The 13,834-nt window shown below is 38.7% G+C and overlaps 1 protein-coding gene across 1 annotated transcript in view; it reads right to left on the minus strand.

Moving 5' to 3' along the window:
• RAB21 (RAB21, member RAS oncogene family) overlaps positions 1-11,807 on the minus strand; it is a 35,491-nt gene extending 23,684 nt beyond the window's left edge. Inside the window, exon 1 of the mRNA XM_021678653.2 lies at positions 11,405-11,807. Within this exon, the coding sequence (XP_021534328.1) occupies positions 11,405-11,557 (153 nt within the window). The 5' untranslated portion in view covers positions 11,558-11,807. The remainder of the gene's footprint in view (positions 1-11,404) is intronic.
• Positions 11,808-13,834: the final 2,027 nt, after the last annotated feature.

The following is a 13,834-nucleotide window of genomic DNA, read 5'->3' on the forward strand; positions in this document are numbered from 1 at the left end:
TGGGAGAAAAAGTAATCACGGAGTTCTTATTAATGACCAAACATTATTTTCACTGAAGACAGAACATTATTTATATTCTAATCTAAAAAAATGGTATTTTGCTTTAAGAACACAAGTTATGAAAAACAAAGAAAAGCGTGGCTCCTGGCTGGCTCAGTTGGTAGAGCATGCGACTTTTGATCTGAGGGCCATGAGTTTGAGCTCCATGTTGGGCAGGTGCCTACTTAAAATAAACAAACAAAAAGATTTAAAAAAAGAAAAAGAAAGAAAAAATGGTAATTAAGTATTTTCTTAGATTTTCCCCATAAAATTTTTCTTAGAGCATTTAATTTGATGTCACCCTACCCACCCATTATAGAAAAAGCTAAGAGATTTCTAAATGAGATAAAAGATTTACTGGTAGTTTACTTAACTGTATGAATACCAATATTATTTGAAATATTGCTGCAATTATTTTATAATTCAATTATTTAACTTATATCTAGTAATTAACCCAGGTACTAATGTTACAGAAATGAAAGGAAATGTTCCAGCCTTCAAGGAGTTTTTAGTCTACAGCAGAAATAAACATGTAAAGAAAAATACAGTATCATGTGACAACTGTTAAAACGGGAGGGTCTTGCCAAGTAGACTCTAAAGAGAGTGCTGAGAAATGAAGTGAAAAGCCTTCCTGGATGAGTCAAAGAAGGCTTCAGAAAGAAGGTGATGATCTCCCCCCTTCAGGAATAATAGGGGCTTTTCCAACAGATGCGTAAAGCCACTGAAGCCTGATACACATAACTCCCTCTCCATGGAGAACTCCAACAAGCTAGTATGGTCAATGCCAGAGATGAGACTACAAAGATAGGCAAAGGCTGAATAAATCAAAAAAAGTACTAGGGTTCCCTGTCTAGATGTATGGACTTTACTTTGTGGGGCTTAATAAAACCTGTTCCAGGACACAGGAATGTATAAATGTATACTAAAGTTAGATGTATTTGAGAAATGCAGCATATTGCTTTATATTCCCTTTGTACATTCCTAACACACATTAGCACACTAAGATTCTGCCAAAAGAAAAGCTAACTGCATCTATACAACCATTTCCCAAACATATTTGACCTCTTTTTCCCTAGAGAAATGCCTAATTCATCCTAGGGAATAAATGTTAAGAAAAATAATACTGTTGAGGAGGAGAATCACTGAAGGATTTTAAAGCAGTGGGGAAGTATAAGATACATATTTTAAGAGAATGACTCTGGGATAGGAAGGGAGGTTAGACTGAAAAGGACAGGACTAGACCTGCAGACAGAAGGCTATTACAAAGTTGGAGAGAAAAACAAAAAGGGCCTGAACCAAGTCCACAAAGACGGAAAAGAGAAAAGAAAATCCAGAGTATTTGAAGAGGAAATATCAGAATACAGTCAGTTGACATATTTAAAAAAGGAACAGAGAGCCAAGTCCAAAGCTATGCAGGGACAGTCACAGTTAGGTGTCTCTACATAAAAGAAAGTACAGAGAAGTAAGGTAAAACATATAAAAAGCTAGGATGGTGAATTATTACTGATGGAAAAGGAGCCTAGATTTCAGGAAGGACTTTCTGCTGAATGCACACCAAGGAAATTTAGAATTAAGAAAAAGCCAATGAATTTAGTAATTAACTAAGGAATCCACAGATAGACACAAATGGCAGAGCTAAGATCAAATCCAGGAATGCCTTCCTTCAAAACCCAAACTACACTAAAGATATTTTAGGTATTTTATTAAATGAAACAAAGATTACATAGAAAAGGGTATAAAATAAATGGCAAAATAACAAAAGAAATCTTGGAAATGAGAAGACCAAATACATGTTTTGACAATAATGTGAACAAAGGACTTCTCCCACTCATTATAGCACAGGAGCTAAGAATATGAACTTTGATGGGTACCTGGGTGGCTCAGTCTGTTGGGCATCTGACTCTTGATTTCAGCTTAGGTCATGATCTCAGGGTTGTGAGGAGGCTTTGGGCTCCACGCTGTGTGGAGCCTGCTTAAGATTCTCTCTCCCTTTCCCTCTCCCCGTCCCACTCTTGCACACTCTCTCTCTCAAAAAAATTAAAAAAATATATATATGTATCAACTTTGATTCAGAACTTTGGATTTGAATCTCAGCTTTGCCCCTTATTAGTTGTATAATCTACTTGAACTCAACCATTTCCATGGTTTCAATATGAATGCTATACAAAGAAACTAAAAATCTGAATCCTATCCAAATATTTAATAGGTAGGTCAACTTAAATGCCTCTCCTCTCTCAAATATATTTAAAATTAAACTGATCCCTTGGTTAAGCGACTACCTTCGGCTCAGGTCATGATCCTGGAGTCCCGGGATCGAGTCCCACATCGGGCTCCCTGCTCGGCAGGGAGTCTGCTTCTCCCTCTGACCCTCCCCCCTCTCATGTGCTCTCTCTCATTCTCTCTCAAATAAATAAATAAAATCTTTAAAAAAAAAAATTAAACTGATCTTCCTTCCGAAACTGGCCTTCCATTCCAACTTTAATATTTTGATCACATTCTCCAAGTCACTGAGGTTTAGAATCTTAGAAATATCGTCATTGAATATTCTTCCTCCCCTGACATTCCATATTCCAAAAAAATCCTACCAAGACTTGTCTTCACATTTCTTCTGGAATTCTCTGATGACCAATCTCATATTATTATAATACCTTTGGTCTCACTTCACACTCTAGTCGACATGCCGAATTATCTTCCTAAAGCCTCCATGATTAAAAAAAAAAAAACTTACCATAACTCATTGAAGGATTCTAATAAGGTATCATTTTTAATAAGTTTGCTTGAACTACATCCCTGCTGGTAGCTAGATAACCTTTTTGTCATGAGATTTGTGGGGATTTCTCAGTAGAGAGGAATGAATTAGAGCTGATAAAGCTCCATCATTTCCTTTTCCTCCATCATCTCCTTGGAAACTTACCACCACTTTCCCACGGTGAGTTTAAGGGACAGTGTTAAGTCTCCTACAGAATCATGGATATACAATTTTATGGAAAGATGCTCATCAGTGTCGATTATAAAAGAAAAAAGAAATAACCTAAGTGTCCCTCAATAGGCAATTTTTAAAAGGTACACAAATATAGCCCATCCATACAGTGAAACTCTATACTTTCATTTCTACTACTATTGCTATACTAGCTAACAGTTACTGAATGCTTACCTTCCATCAAGTACCGTGCTGAGCACTTTTTATAATATCATTCACAAGCTTCTCCTTTATAAAAGTTAGGGAACCCTAATCTACAAGCAAAAATCTCTAAGTGTTATCTCTGTATGCAAGGACCTAAACAATTGTCCACATCTATCCTCCTAAAATAGCTTCCAGTATTTCTCCACTTACTCTCCAACTTGTATGGTTTATATACATACCTCCAATTCTGCTTGTTCTTAAAATTCCCCTCTAATTTGGATGTATTCTTTTCTCTGTTTGAATCCCATCTATCCAAGTTCAGTTCATGACCCATACTCTTCTTCCTTGAATTTTTTAGCTTTCTCATATCACCCATACAACCCACACTGACTTTCTCTATCCTGAAGAATTCCAGGGAACCTAATCTTTAATATACAGCATATACTTCCTTGCTTATATCCTAAGTTATCTTTTCGTTGAGTGTAAGTCTTCTGTCAACTTGATTACCTATTTTTATTTAATATGTTCATGATGCTTACAATGAAATGGGCAGTATTCTAAAAGCTTTTCAATATTAACTCATTTAATTGTCATAGTACTCGGAGTAAGATATAATTATCCAAATATTACAGATGTGGAAACTTAGACACAGGAAGGGTATCTTGCCCAGGGTCACACAGTAAATGACACAGTGGGATTTGAAATCCAAGCAGTCTGGCTCCAGACACGACTCATAACACTATGCTGTGATATCTCCCACATTGAGATCTGAAATAATTCTTCTCTTGTGGAGAAAGCAGGAGTGCTGACACAGGAATATTGTTATTGTAGATAAACATATCTACAATAACAGGTAAATTGGTGCAGGTAAAACTCAATTTATGTAAGAGATGTGCTCCTAAAAGTTTCCTTATAAACCAAATTATTTTAACTCAAATATCTGATATATTATCCAAGGATCCCACGGAATCTTTTTTTTTCTCCTTCATAATGAAATACTTAAGTCCCACTATATGGAAAGATTCCTAGTATAATATAAATTGTCCCATTTCATGTGTATTCTAAGACTTTAATATGTTACAATAGTTTCTTAAAGAACAAATATCATGTTTTAAAAACAAATACAATTATATGTGAGAGTAAAGCTGAAAGATTTTATGTAATATCAAGATAGTAGTAAACAATCAAAAGGCTGGCATTTGTCTTATCTTTTTTAACCACCTCTATGAGGCATACTTAATTTGGATAGACAACTGAGATACCACTTGCAGTTATACGTAATCTGGGGCAGGGGCTCTTAATTGTTACATGGGAGTGACAGTGAGAGGGAAGAGTGGTCACTGACTTCACTGAGAATTTGATGAGAGCCATGAACTGATTTACTCCCAAGAAAACTGCTCATATGCACATACCAAAAACAGTTTCACACACTTACCCAAGAGATTTATAAATCCCTGACAACTCTCAGTAAAGAATTCCCAGTCTAGAAAGGGGAGGGGAAAGTGGCATGACAATATCAATTTAAAAGGTTCTAGAAATATAGGAAGAAAAAAAATGGTACATCCTGTGTGTCAAACACCATGCTGGACTTTCTCATTTAATCTTTGTAACAACCCTGTGAAGTAGCTAATTAGCCCCTTTTTTACAGTTGTGAACCTGAGATTTAAAGAAATACAGTGACTCACTCAAGGTCAGACAACTCTGTTAGGTTCTGCAGTGGGTAAAAGATTGTTTGACTCCACAGTGCTTTTTCCATTGCACAAAGCTGTTTATTCTAGAACACATTCTTAACCTGGCACTCCTCCACATGGACACCAAGCGTTCCTGGATACCAACTCAACTCCCAAAAATATATTCTCAGGGTAGGCACAAAGTAATGAAGATCAGAGCAATGGCAGATCTCCCACCTTATTCCTCTGAACCCTAAGTTACAGCACCACTACTTAAAAATTCCAATGACTTCATCTTCCAAACTTTAGAGGTATTAACAAATCAATAATCCCATTAGCTGAGGCCAACATCTGTCATTTGCACATGATGCTTATTTACCCAACATCTTATCCAAAAGCATAGTGGATACTTTTTAAAAATATCTATTAAAAAAATAATTATAGGAAAGAATAAGAAAAAATGTATCTGCCAAATGAAAGTCTTTTTCATAACTTGTTAATCAATTTTTTTGTATTTGTTGTTAGCCAGATCCACTTGCTGTGCTTGCTAACCACTGGCAAAGCAATATACCTAAAGCAGCAAAGTAAATGAATTATAGACAAAAACTTTTCTGTTTTTATCTAATATCTTTTAAGTTTAACAGACTTTCATTAATAAGTGTGTGTCTGGGTGTATACATAAAAAATAAACACTGACATTATTTTTGCTATAATCACTAACATTGTTTCACATTTAAGTATTTAAAGTATCTATTACTACTTCATTAAGACATGAAAGGAGTTAGGTAATTTATAAATTAGTCCTCTGTAGAAAGGCAATAAAAATTAGCTACTGGAAAACTAAACTAGATTGCTACAATGGCAATCATATTACAATATACAAATGTAACAAATTTACATATTATATACCTTACATTTACACAATGTTGTATGTCAAATATATTTCAATAAAAAAAAGAAAGAAAATGGAGTGCTTGAATACTCCAACATTTCTTGTCCTTAGTTTCCATAAAGTACAAGGATTATAATCAGTTTAGAGTTCAACTAAATACTTTGAAAATAAGAGTCAAAAAGTTACTTTTGAGGAGTAGCTCAAAACCCAAAGCAGAAAATGGCAATCAGACATGGAATACTTATATATTAGGAATTTAAAACAATTCAGAAAAACTCTTTTCTTAAAAAAAAAATTATCCATCCTTCCATACGAGGGGTGTGTGGAGATTTCAACTACTGTATTTTATAATGATGTGAATGAATGGACTGTTCAACACTGATGTGACTTCAGGAACTACTTGGAAGATAGGTCAGGGATTCAAAACACTAATCTTACAAATAAGGAAACCAAGATTCCTAGACCAGAGACTATGATGCCAAGTATAAAAGCAACTGCTAGAACCTGAATGCCAACTGTTGCTCAGGAGGTTAAGGTGCATCGGGGGGAAAAGTAGTAGACTTAGCTTAAGAAAAAATGGTACACCATTACTATTTATGGGACCTTGGAAATTTAATACAAATCTTAGTTTCCTCATCTGCCCAGCCAATCTTAGAACACTGCTTTGTTAATCAAATGACAGCCACCTACCCCAGACTACAGAAGGCATATAGGTGGAATTCCAGTTAGAAATCTAAAAGGGAAGATGACTGATGGTTCTGATTATAAACAATGTTACTTTTTATATAAGAGACTAGTGGGGACGCCTGGGTGGCTCAGTCGGTTAAGCGTCTGCCTTCGGCTCAGGTCATGATCCCAGGGTCCTGGGATCGAGTCCCGCATCGGGCTCCCTGCTCTGCGGGGAGCCTGCTTCTCCCTCTGCCTCTCTCTCTCTCTATCTCTCATGAATAAATAAATAAAATCTTTAAAAAAAAAAAAAAATAAGAGACTAGTGGAAAGTGATAGAGAGCACTTAAATTAGAGTGCATGATCTTAGAACACCTTCATATGAGGCGGAAAAATGGCATACAACTGAAGAAAATGAAATTATCACCCAAGAGCACAGACATAAAGAGACATATGATAAAGATGGTTACAATCAAAATGGCACAAACATTTCAGAATAAAATCAAGAAAGCTAACTGATGGTTAAAGTACTTTACTCAACTTTATATTTCCCAACTATCATAATGTTTGATATTTAACAGGTATGAAATAAACAATCACTGAATTTAATTGCTTATGTAATCACGTAAGAGAGCGTGGGGACTCTATATAAGATTAAGTTTCCTGGGCTAGGTAAAGGATTTTGAGTTTTTAGAGAGCTCACCTACAAGATTACTTCATAATTATTAGTAACCTAGGAGAAGCTCTGCAAAAAGAGAGCAGTACTAAAACATCAAAGCATGCCCAATGTCACAATTTTCAAGAGGGAAGTTAATTTCCCACAATGTCAATCCCAGTCAAAACTCAAAAATGGATAATAAACACATATATATGTGTACAGTAATAATAAATTTATATTTATATGCAAATAATGCATTTACAAAATTTACGTATGTATAATTATATATAAAAGTATAAGCAATTTTAAAATTGGACAGCATGGGTTCTCAAAATAATCCATGTGAAATTAATCCCATTACCTTTTTGACTGAGTCACCATGAAGGAAACCAACACAGACTAAGCACCATCTATTCATTCAACAGCAAACATTTATTGAAAAACATGTGCCAGGCACTGTGATAGGAGGTTTACCTATGATGGCTCTCTATTTAACCAACATAAAAATCTGGTAACTAAAGCGGTACCTCGCTGGCTCATTCAGTAAGCATGCAACTCTTGATCCCTGGGGTTCTAAGTTTGAGCCACATGCTGGGTGTAGAGATTACTTAAAAATAAAATCTTAAAAAAAAAAATTCTGTAAGATCCTCCCATTTTATAGATCAAGAGCCAGCTTACAAACATTAGAATAACCTGCCAAGATCATGATGGCTATGAAGTAGAAGCCAAAATGCAAAACCGAGTCTAACTTCAAAGTCCTGTCTCTTTTTACCACATCATATGGCCTCCTAATGCAGAAACACAGTGTATCTTGTCTTCTGCAAGCATTTGACAAAGCATCTTATGATATCCCCTGTGGGCAAGACTGATGTAGTTAGAACTAGATTTATAATGCTGGAAAAACCATTTTCATTAAAGGCTTTGTGTCCATAGGAGTCAATTTCAAGCTGTCTTCTGTTTTCATTATCATTAATAGGTACAACACTCCATTGTTTCTCACTCAAGAAGACAGACTATGGCCCATGCATAATCTGAAAAAGCCCCACCCTAAGATTCTGGACATCTAAAGAAAAATATACCTCGGGTCATGCATCACTGGACAATAATGAGACCTCCTGCAGAGCTTTGTACTTGGCCGTCTGTCTCCCTTTTTCAGTCTTTATTAATGCCTGATGAGAACACTGAAGACAATCTTAGCAAATTTTCAGGTGACAAAGTTAAAATGAGTAGCTAATCTGGACAGTAAGGAACATACCTTCTTCTTCTTTGCATGTCCAGAACCCAACCAAGTGCCTGACCCACAGGTCATGTTTCTTGAATTATAAAATCAAACTTAAAAGGACATCAACAGGCTTTAACCACTGGAGTAAATCTATCAAAGTCAATTTTAATGGGTCAAATATATTAGGGACAAAAATACAACTATAAAATCAAAGAAAAAAGAATGTGAGTGATGTAATGCCTTTTTTTTTTTGGAAGCAAGACTAAGACAGTAAGCCCTATATTAATCAATGTAACAGCTGTCCACAAGCTCATAGAATCTTTTCTATTTCAGTGTTGGAAAAGGATTCTCAATAGGGAAGGGAACTGTACTTTGCTCAGTTCAAACCACACTTGGAATCATTTCTACAGCTCAAAGAATCACATTTTAAAGAGGACAATGATTAAATGATAAGTGTCTAGAAAAGATGTCAAAATAGTGAAATGATTTAAAATGATGTCATAGGAGATTCCTTTTGAGGAACCAGAGCCGTTTACCCAATAGACAAGACCAAGAGGTGTGATTGCTATATTCAACTATCAGAAGGGATGTCCTGTGTGACCAAGATTCAGAAGACAGAACTGGAACTGGAAACAAGGAAAGAGATTTTGGCTTTATACACAGAAAAACTTATTGGAAATTAAAACTGTCCAAAATGAAGTGGGCCATCTGAGGACATTGTGAGTTTTCCACTTTCTATACCAGTTCATCTTACCTCTAAGAGGAGATGAGACAAAAGTGGACAATCTTGACCGAAATATTAAACAAAAGACTGAAACAGTGAACCATAAACTACTTTAGGTTCTGCTCAGTCTTATAACTCTTTGAAATAAGATTGCAAGAAAGTGTACTTTGCAAAACACAAAGTATGTTACAAAGATAGGTAGTAGGTAGTTTTGACAGAAAAGAGACTCTTCATGTCTTATTTTCTAATCCATAACCTCCTCCCCATTTGGAAATTAAAAGCATATCTGGTTATGTTTTATGGGTCACAATTCTCTAAAAAAAATTAAAAGATAAACTGATATATAAGGGAGAGCAGATACAATGTTGCTTCCATACACTGGTATGCAACAAAATCCTCATTTCTGTAATATAATCCAGACACTGTGATGATAGTCATATAAATATTAAAATCAGGACTGCTACGTTTTTGATACTGAAAATCTACCATAACTTCATCCTTTCCAGTGTAGGCTGCAGTAGTTTCTAATATTTAAAAATCTTTAGCCTGCTTTTAGCTTCAAATAATGAAGGTGTAATTTTTAGGTTGAAGGACTAAATTATCTTAAAAGGGGGGGGGGCTCAATTACAATGATTTTCTCTTTTATATTAAATCTGTAGCACAAAGGTAACCATTAAAGGGGTAGTTTACCAATATCCAGAGGCAGTGTGATTTACTTGCTCAAAATCTTAAGTCAGACCTGCATTCAAATTTCAGCTTGGGCACCATGCATGACTTGTGGCAATGTGACTGCCAGCAAATTACTCAACTTAACCAAGCCTGTTTCCTTGCCTGCAAAATGGGGCTAATAAAACTATCTACCTCATAGGCTGTTATAAGAATTAAATGACAGAAGAAAAATAAAGTACTCAGCAGAGTAAGAACTCGCTAAAGGCTAGCTATTATTACTTTACCTAAATGAATTTCTAAATTCCAAATAATCATAGGCATTTACCCTACAAATTTCCCTGATTCACTAGCAAAACTCAACAATAACTATTAAAATTGTGTAAGTGCTCTTGTTCAAGGATGTAAGAAAAAAGGAGTTTCCTCATATTCATTTTTTCAGATATTATGCTTTACCTAAGAGAAGTAAAAACAGGAATAAAAACAGAATATGGAATTAGAGCATCTTTGTGAATTCTAGACTCAGTAGTTTAATACGTCACAACAATTAGAGGAGATTATGCATTCTATTAAATAGTGTCAATGTTCTTACACACTACACACTCACTAAGATCTATTGTGCAATTTGCGCCAGCAATAAAAATGGAGAGCTTCCAATAGACCAAGTCAAGTGATTTTATGTATACTTGTCCTGACAACCCTATAAGCTAGACACTATCATTATGGCCATTTCAACAAAGAAACCTAGGCACAGACAGGTTAATTAACTTGCCCAAGATCACACAGCTTGTTAAATAGATGGAGATGGGATATGAACCTCAACAATCAGGCTCAAAAGTCCACTCGATTTTAGTACCTGTAACTAAATTGATCAAGTCAGTTTAGTTGGATATTTTTCTTCTAACACGTGCAAACTGATTTCTTTGGAAGAGGGAGGAGACTACATCTGCCTCAAAGGGCTGAGTTCACTCCCAATGATTACACTTTAACACTTTTCCAGCTAACCATAAGATAACTGCAGAAGAAAGCCGGCCCTACACTACAAGTAAAGAAAATAAGTAGCAGCAGCAACTAAACTGTTAGTTTGGGAGACCAACTGTTGGCTAGTAGTCACATGACGTTTCCATGTGCATGTGGATCGACCGACCTCACAGAATGATCGTCCCATAAGTTAGACCCACGCAGGCAGCAATGAAACTGCGTAACCCATAACCGGCAAGCGGTCATTTCAAAAATCCTCCACAAATGACTGTTTTGCCTATCAGCACGTTACTCGAAGACAGGACAAAATGGAACTTGCGTAAACACTTAGTCATCAGTAAGCGCTGAAGTTACAAATCACCTAGTTCGCAAAATCAAATCCGCAGCTAAGTTCCTAATTCCGAAAGAAAGAAAAACGGCTGACAGTCGGTGACTGTAGTAGGGTGAAAGCACCTAGGGCCCAAGCGGAAGTGAATCAAAGGGGAAAACTAGCCAAGCGATTGGGGGACTCCACGATATGCGCAGCCACACGGGGGACTTTTGAGGGACCTCCCGCTCCCTTCCCAAAAGCCTGTCCTAATGTCTACAGAATGCCCCGACCCCGCATGTCCCTAGGGCGAATTCAAAAAGGCAATTCGACGACGGAGGTGACAGGCCTGAGATTTCTAAGCCCAGATCCAGAGGACCATGGTAGCCAAGTCCTCACAGCCCCGGAGGAGTAGGGGCCCCAAGGCTCCACCTTCCGCTCCCTGGGGCCCGCACCTGCAGAGTGGTGATGTGCTTGTCGTTGAACTTGTTCTCGCAGTAGCGCAGCACCAGCGACGTCTTCCCCACGCAGCCTTCCCCCAGCAGTACCACCTTGAATGAGTAGGCTCTGCCCGCCGCCGCCCCGCCGCTGCTGCCGGCCGCAGCCATCCCGTTTCCTGGCCGCCCGAGCCCTAGAGCTGCGCCGAGCACCCCACAGCCACCGCAGCGCCTTCACAGCCGCGGCCGGCGCAGGCCCCTCCGCACCGACCAGCCAACCCCAGGCACTGTCTCTATTCCCGCCTCCGGGCGAAGCCTGGAAGGGCAGAGGGAAGTCCGAGAATGAAGGGCCCCCGCCACCACGTCAGGCACCCGAGGAAAGGCGAAGAGCACTCCCTCTCCGCCTCCCTCTAATGGCGTCTCCTTCCTCCTACGTCACACTTCGGGTCACGTGACCGCCGCGGTCGCGGGCGGCCCCTGGGACTCGGCCTAGGAGAACATGCCTGGACGTGGGTGGGGCTTCTGGGGCATCTTCCTGGGGGGGAGTTGGCTGTGAGTGGAGCTTCTCTGCTCAGTCTCCGGCGGACCCTGGCTGCTTGCGGGTCACCGTCACTCTGCAGTTGGTGGAAACCTGCGGGATTAAGGAAAGGATAATTTGAGGTAAACCCAGTTCTGGTGGAATGTGGAAGGGCAGAACGTTACGTTCTTGTCCAGGGAATGTTCACCAGGCTAATGACCTCTCACACCCGGGGTCGCTGTAAGGCACATCAGCCAAGGTGCCCTTCAATCTCTCGACATTCTCTGTGGGATCCCAAATCATAGCTTTTGAACTTCCTTCAGTTCCCCAGACCGTCAGGTCTCCTCATCTTCCAGGTCTCAGCTTAAGCCAGAAAGGCTTGCCTCACCACCCATCCGTCTTCTCTTTGTCGCTCCCTCTCTTCCCCTACCCCTCAAGTTAAGTATTTCATGACACTAGTATACATACCTTCCTTAGCAGCACTTCACGGAAATTACTACGCTGAATACAGTCTCTCAGTACGCTATAGATTTAAGGACAAGAACTGTGTAAGACTTGCCCAGCTTTGAATTTCTAAGTCCCAAGTTCCAAGCTCGTAATAGGCATTCTATAAATATTTGGGAATGAATGAATGAACGATACATCTTAAGCCATTATGTCTTTGCTCCCCTGTTTTTCTGTCTTCCATGAAGCTTCTGACATTCCTTGTTAATTCCACCATGAGAGGCCTGGCTTGTTTGATGATTGTTTATTTCTTGATCTGCTTCCCCTTCTTTTATGAAATACACTCTTCCAAGAAACCTAGTGGTGTTTCTGAAATTTTACAACTAGAAATCTGGTGTCAGCCAAGCAAACATATTCTTTTTCATCAGACTCCTTTACCACTTCAAACCTGATAGTTCATTCATTCATTCAACAAATATTTGAAAGTGCCAACCACCTGCCAGGCACTGTACTGAACAACATACAATGTCTCTGTCATCAAGAGCTTACACTTCAGGGGCACCTGGCTGGCTCAGTGGGTAGAGAATGCAAATCTTGATCTTGCGGTTGTGGGTTCAAGCCCCACGTTGGGCGTAGAGATGGCTTAAAAATAAAATCTTTAAATTTTTTTTTATTTATTTATTTGACAGAGAGAGAGAGCACAAGCAGGGGGAGCAGTAGGCAGAGGGAGAGGGAGAAGCAGACTCCCTGCTGAGCAGAGAGCACGATGTGGGACTCAATCCCAGGACCCTGGGATCATGACCTGAGCCGAAGGCAGATGCTTAACTGACTGAGCCACCCAGGCGCCCCTTAAAAAAATCTTAAAAAAAAAAAGCTTACATTTTAGCAGGAGAAGACAGAAACAGTCAATTACACAATGAATGCTTTCATCTTGATAAGCAGTTCAGAGTATTTTGCAAAGGTATATCAGGACCCAACTGGTTTTCCATGCCAGAGAAGCTGTCCCAGAGATTGTTGCCTTTGGTTAGGAGTAACCTAGGCCAGAAGGGAGAAGCGCTTTGCAAGTAGAACAGGATGTCCAACAGCCTTGACGTAGGAAGGAACATCTGAGGTTGAGCAACTGAAAGTGTGATAAGAATGCAGAGAGGAAAAGAGCTCTAAATGAGACTGGCAAGGAAGCCAGGGGCCAATACTGAAAGGGCCTTTCAGCAAATGAAGCGTTTTAATCAAGGGGCTGACATAATCGGATTTAACTTTTAAAGAAAATTACTCAGCCTATAATTTGAAAAATGGATTGGACGAGGATAACACTGTAATCTGCTGTGCTCTCCTCTGGGGGCTAGAACTGTGTCTGTCACATTTTTTAAATCTCTAGACCTTGGAATGTAGTGCCCAACTAACATTTATTAATTACAACAAGTAAACAAATAAAGCTAAGCCTATAAAATACTGAGGTTTGAGAAATGCTCTTGGACATATGGGGCTTT

This window comes from Neomonachus schauinslandi, chromosome 5, assembly GCF_002201575.2.
Source record: "Neomonachus schauinslandi chromosome 5, ASM220157v2, whole genome shotgun sequence".
In the NCBI taxonomy this organism is placed as follows: Eukaryota; Metazoa; Chordata; class Mammalia; order Carnivora; family Phocidae; genus Neomonachus; species Neomonachus schauinslandi.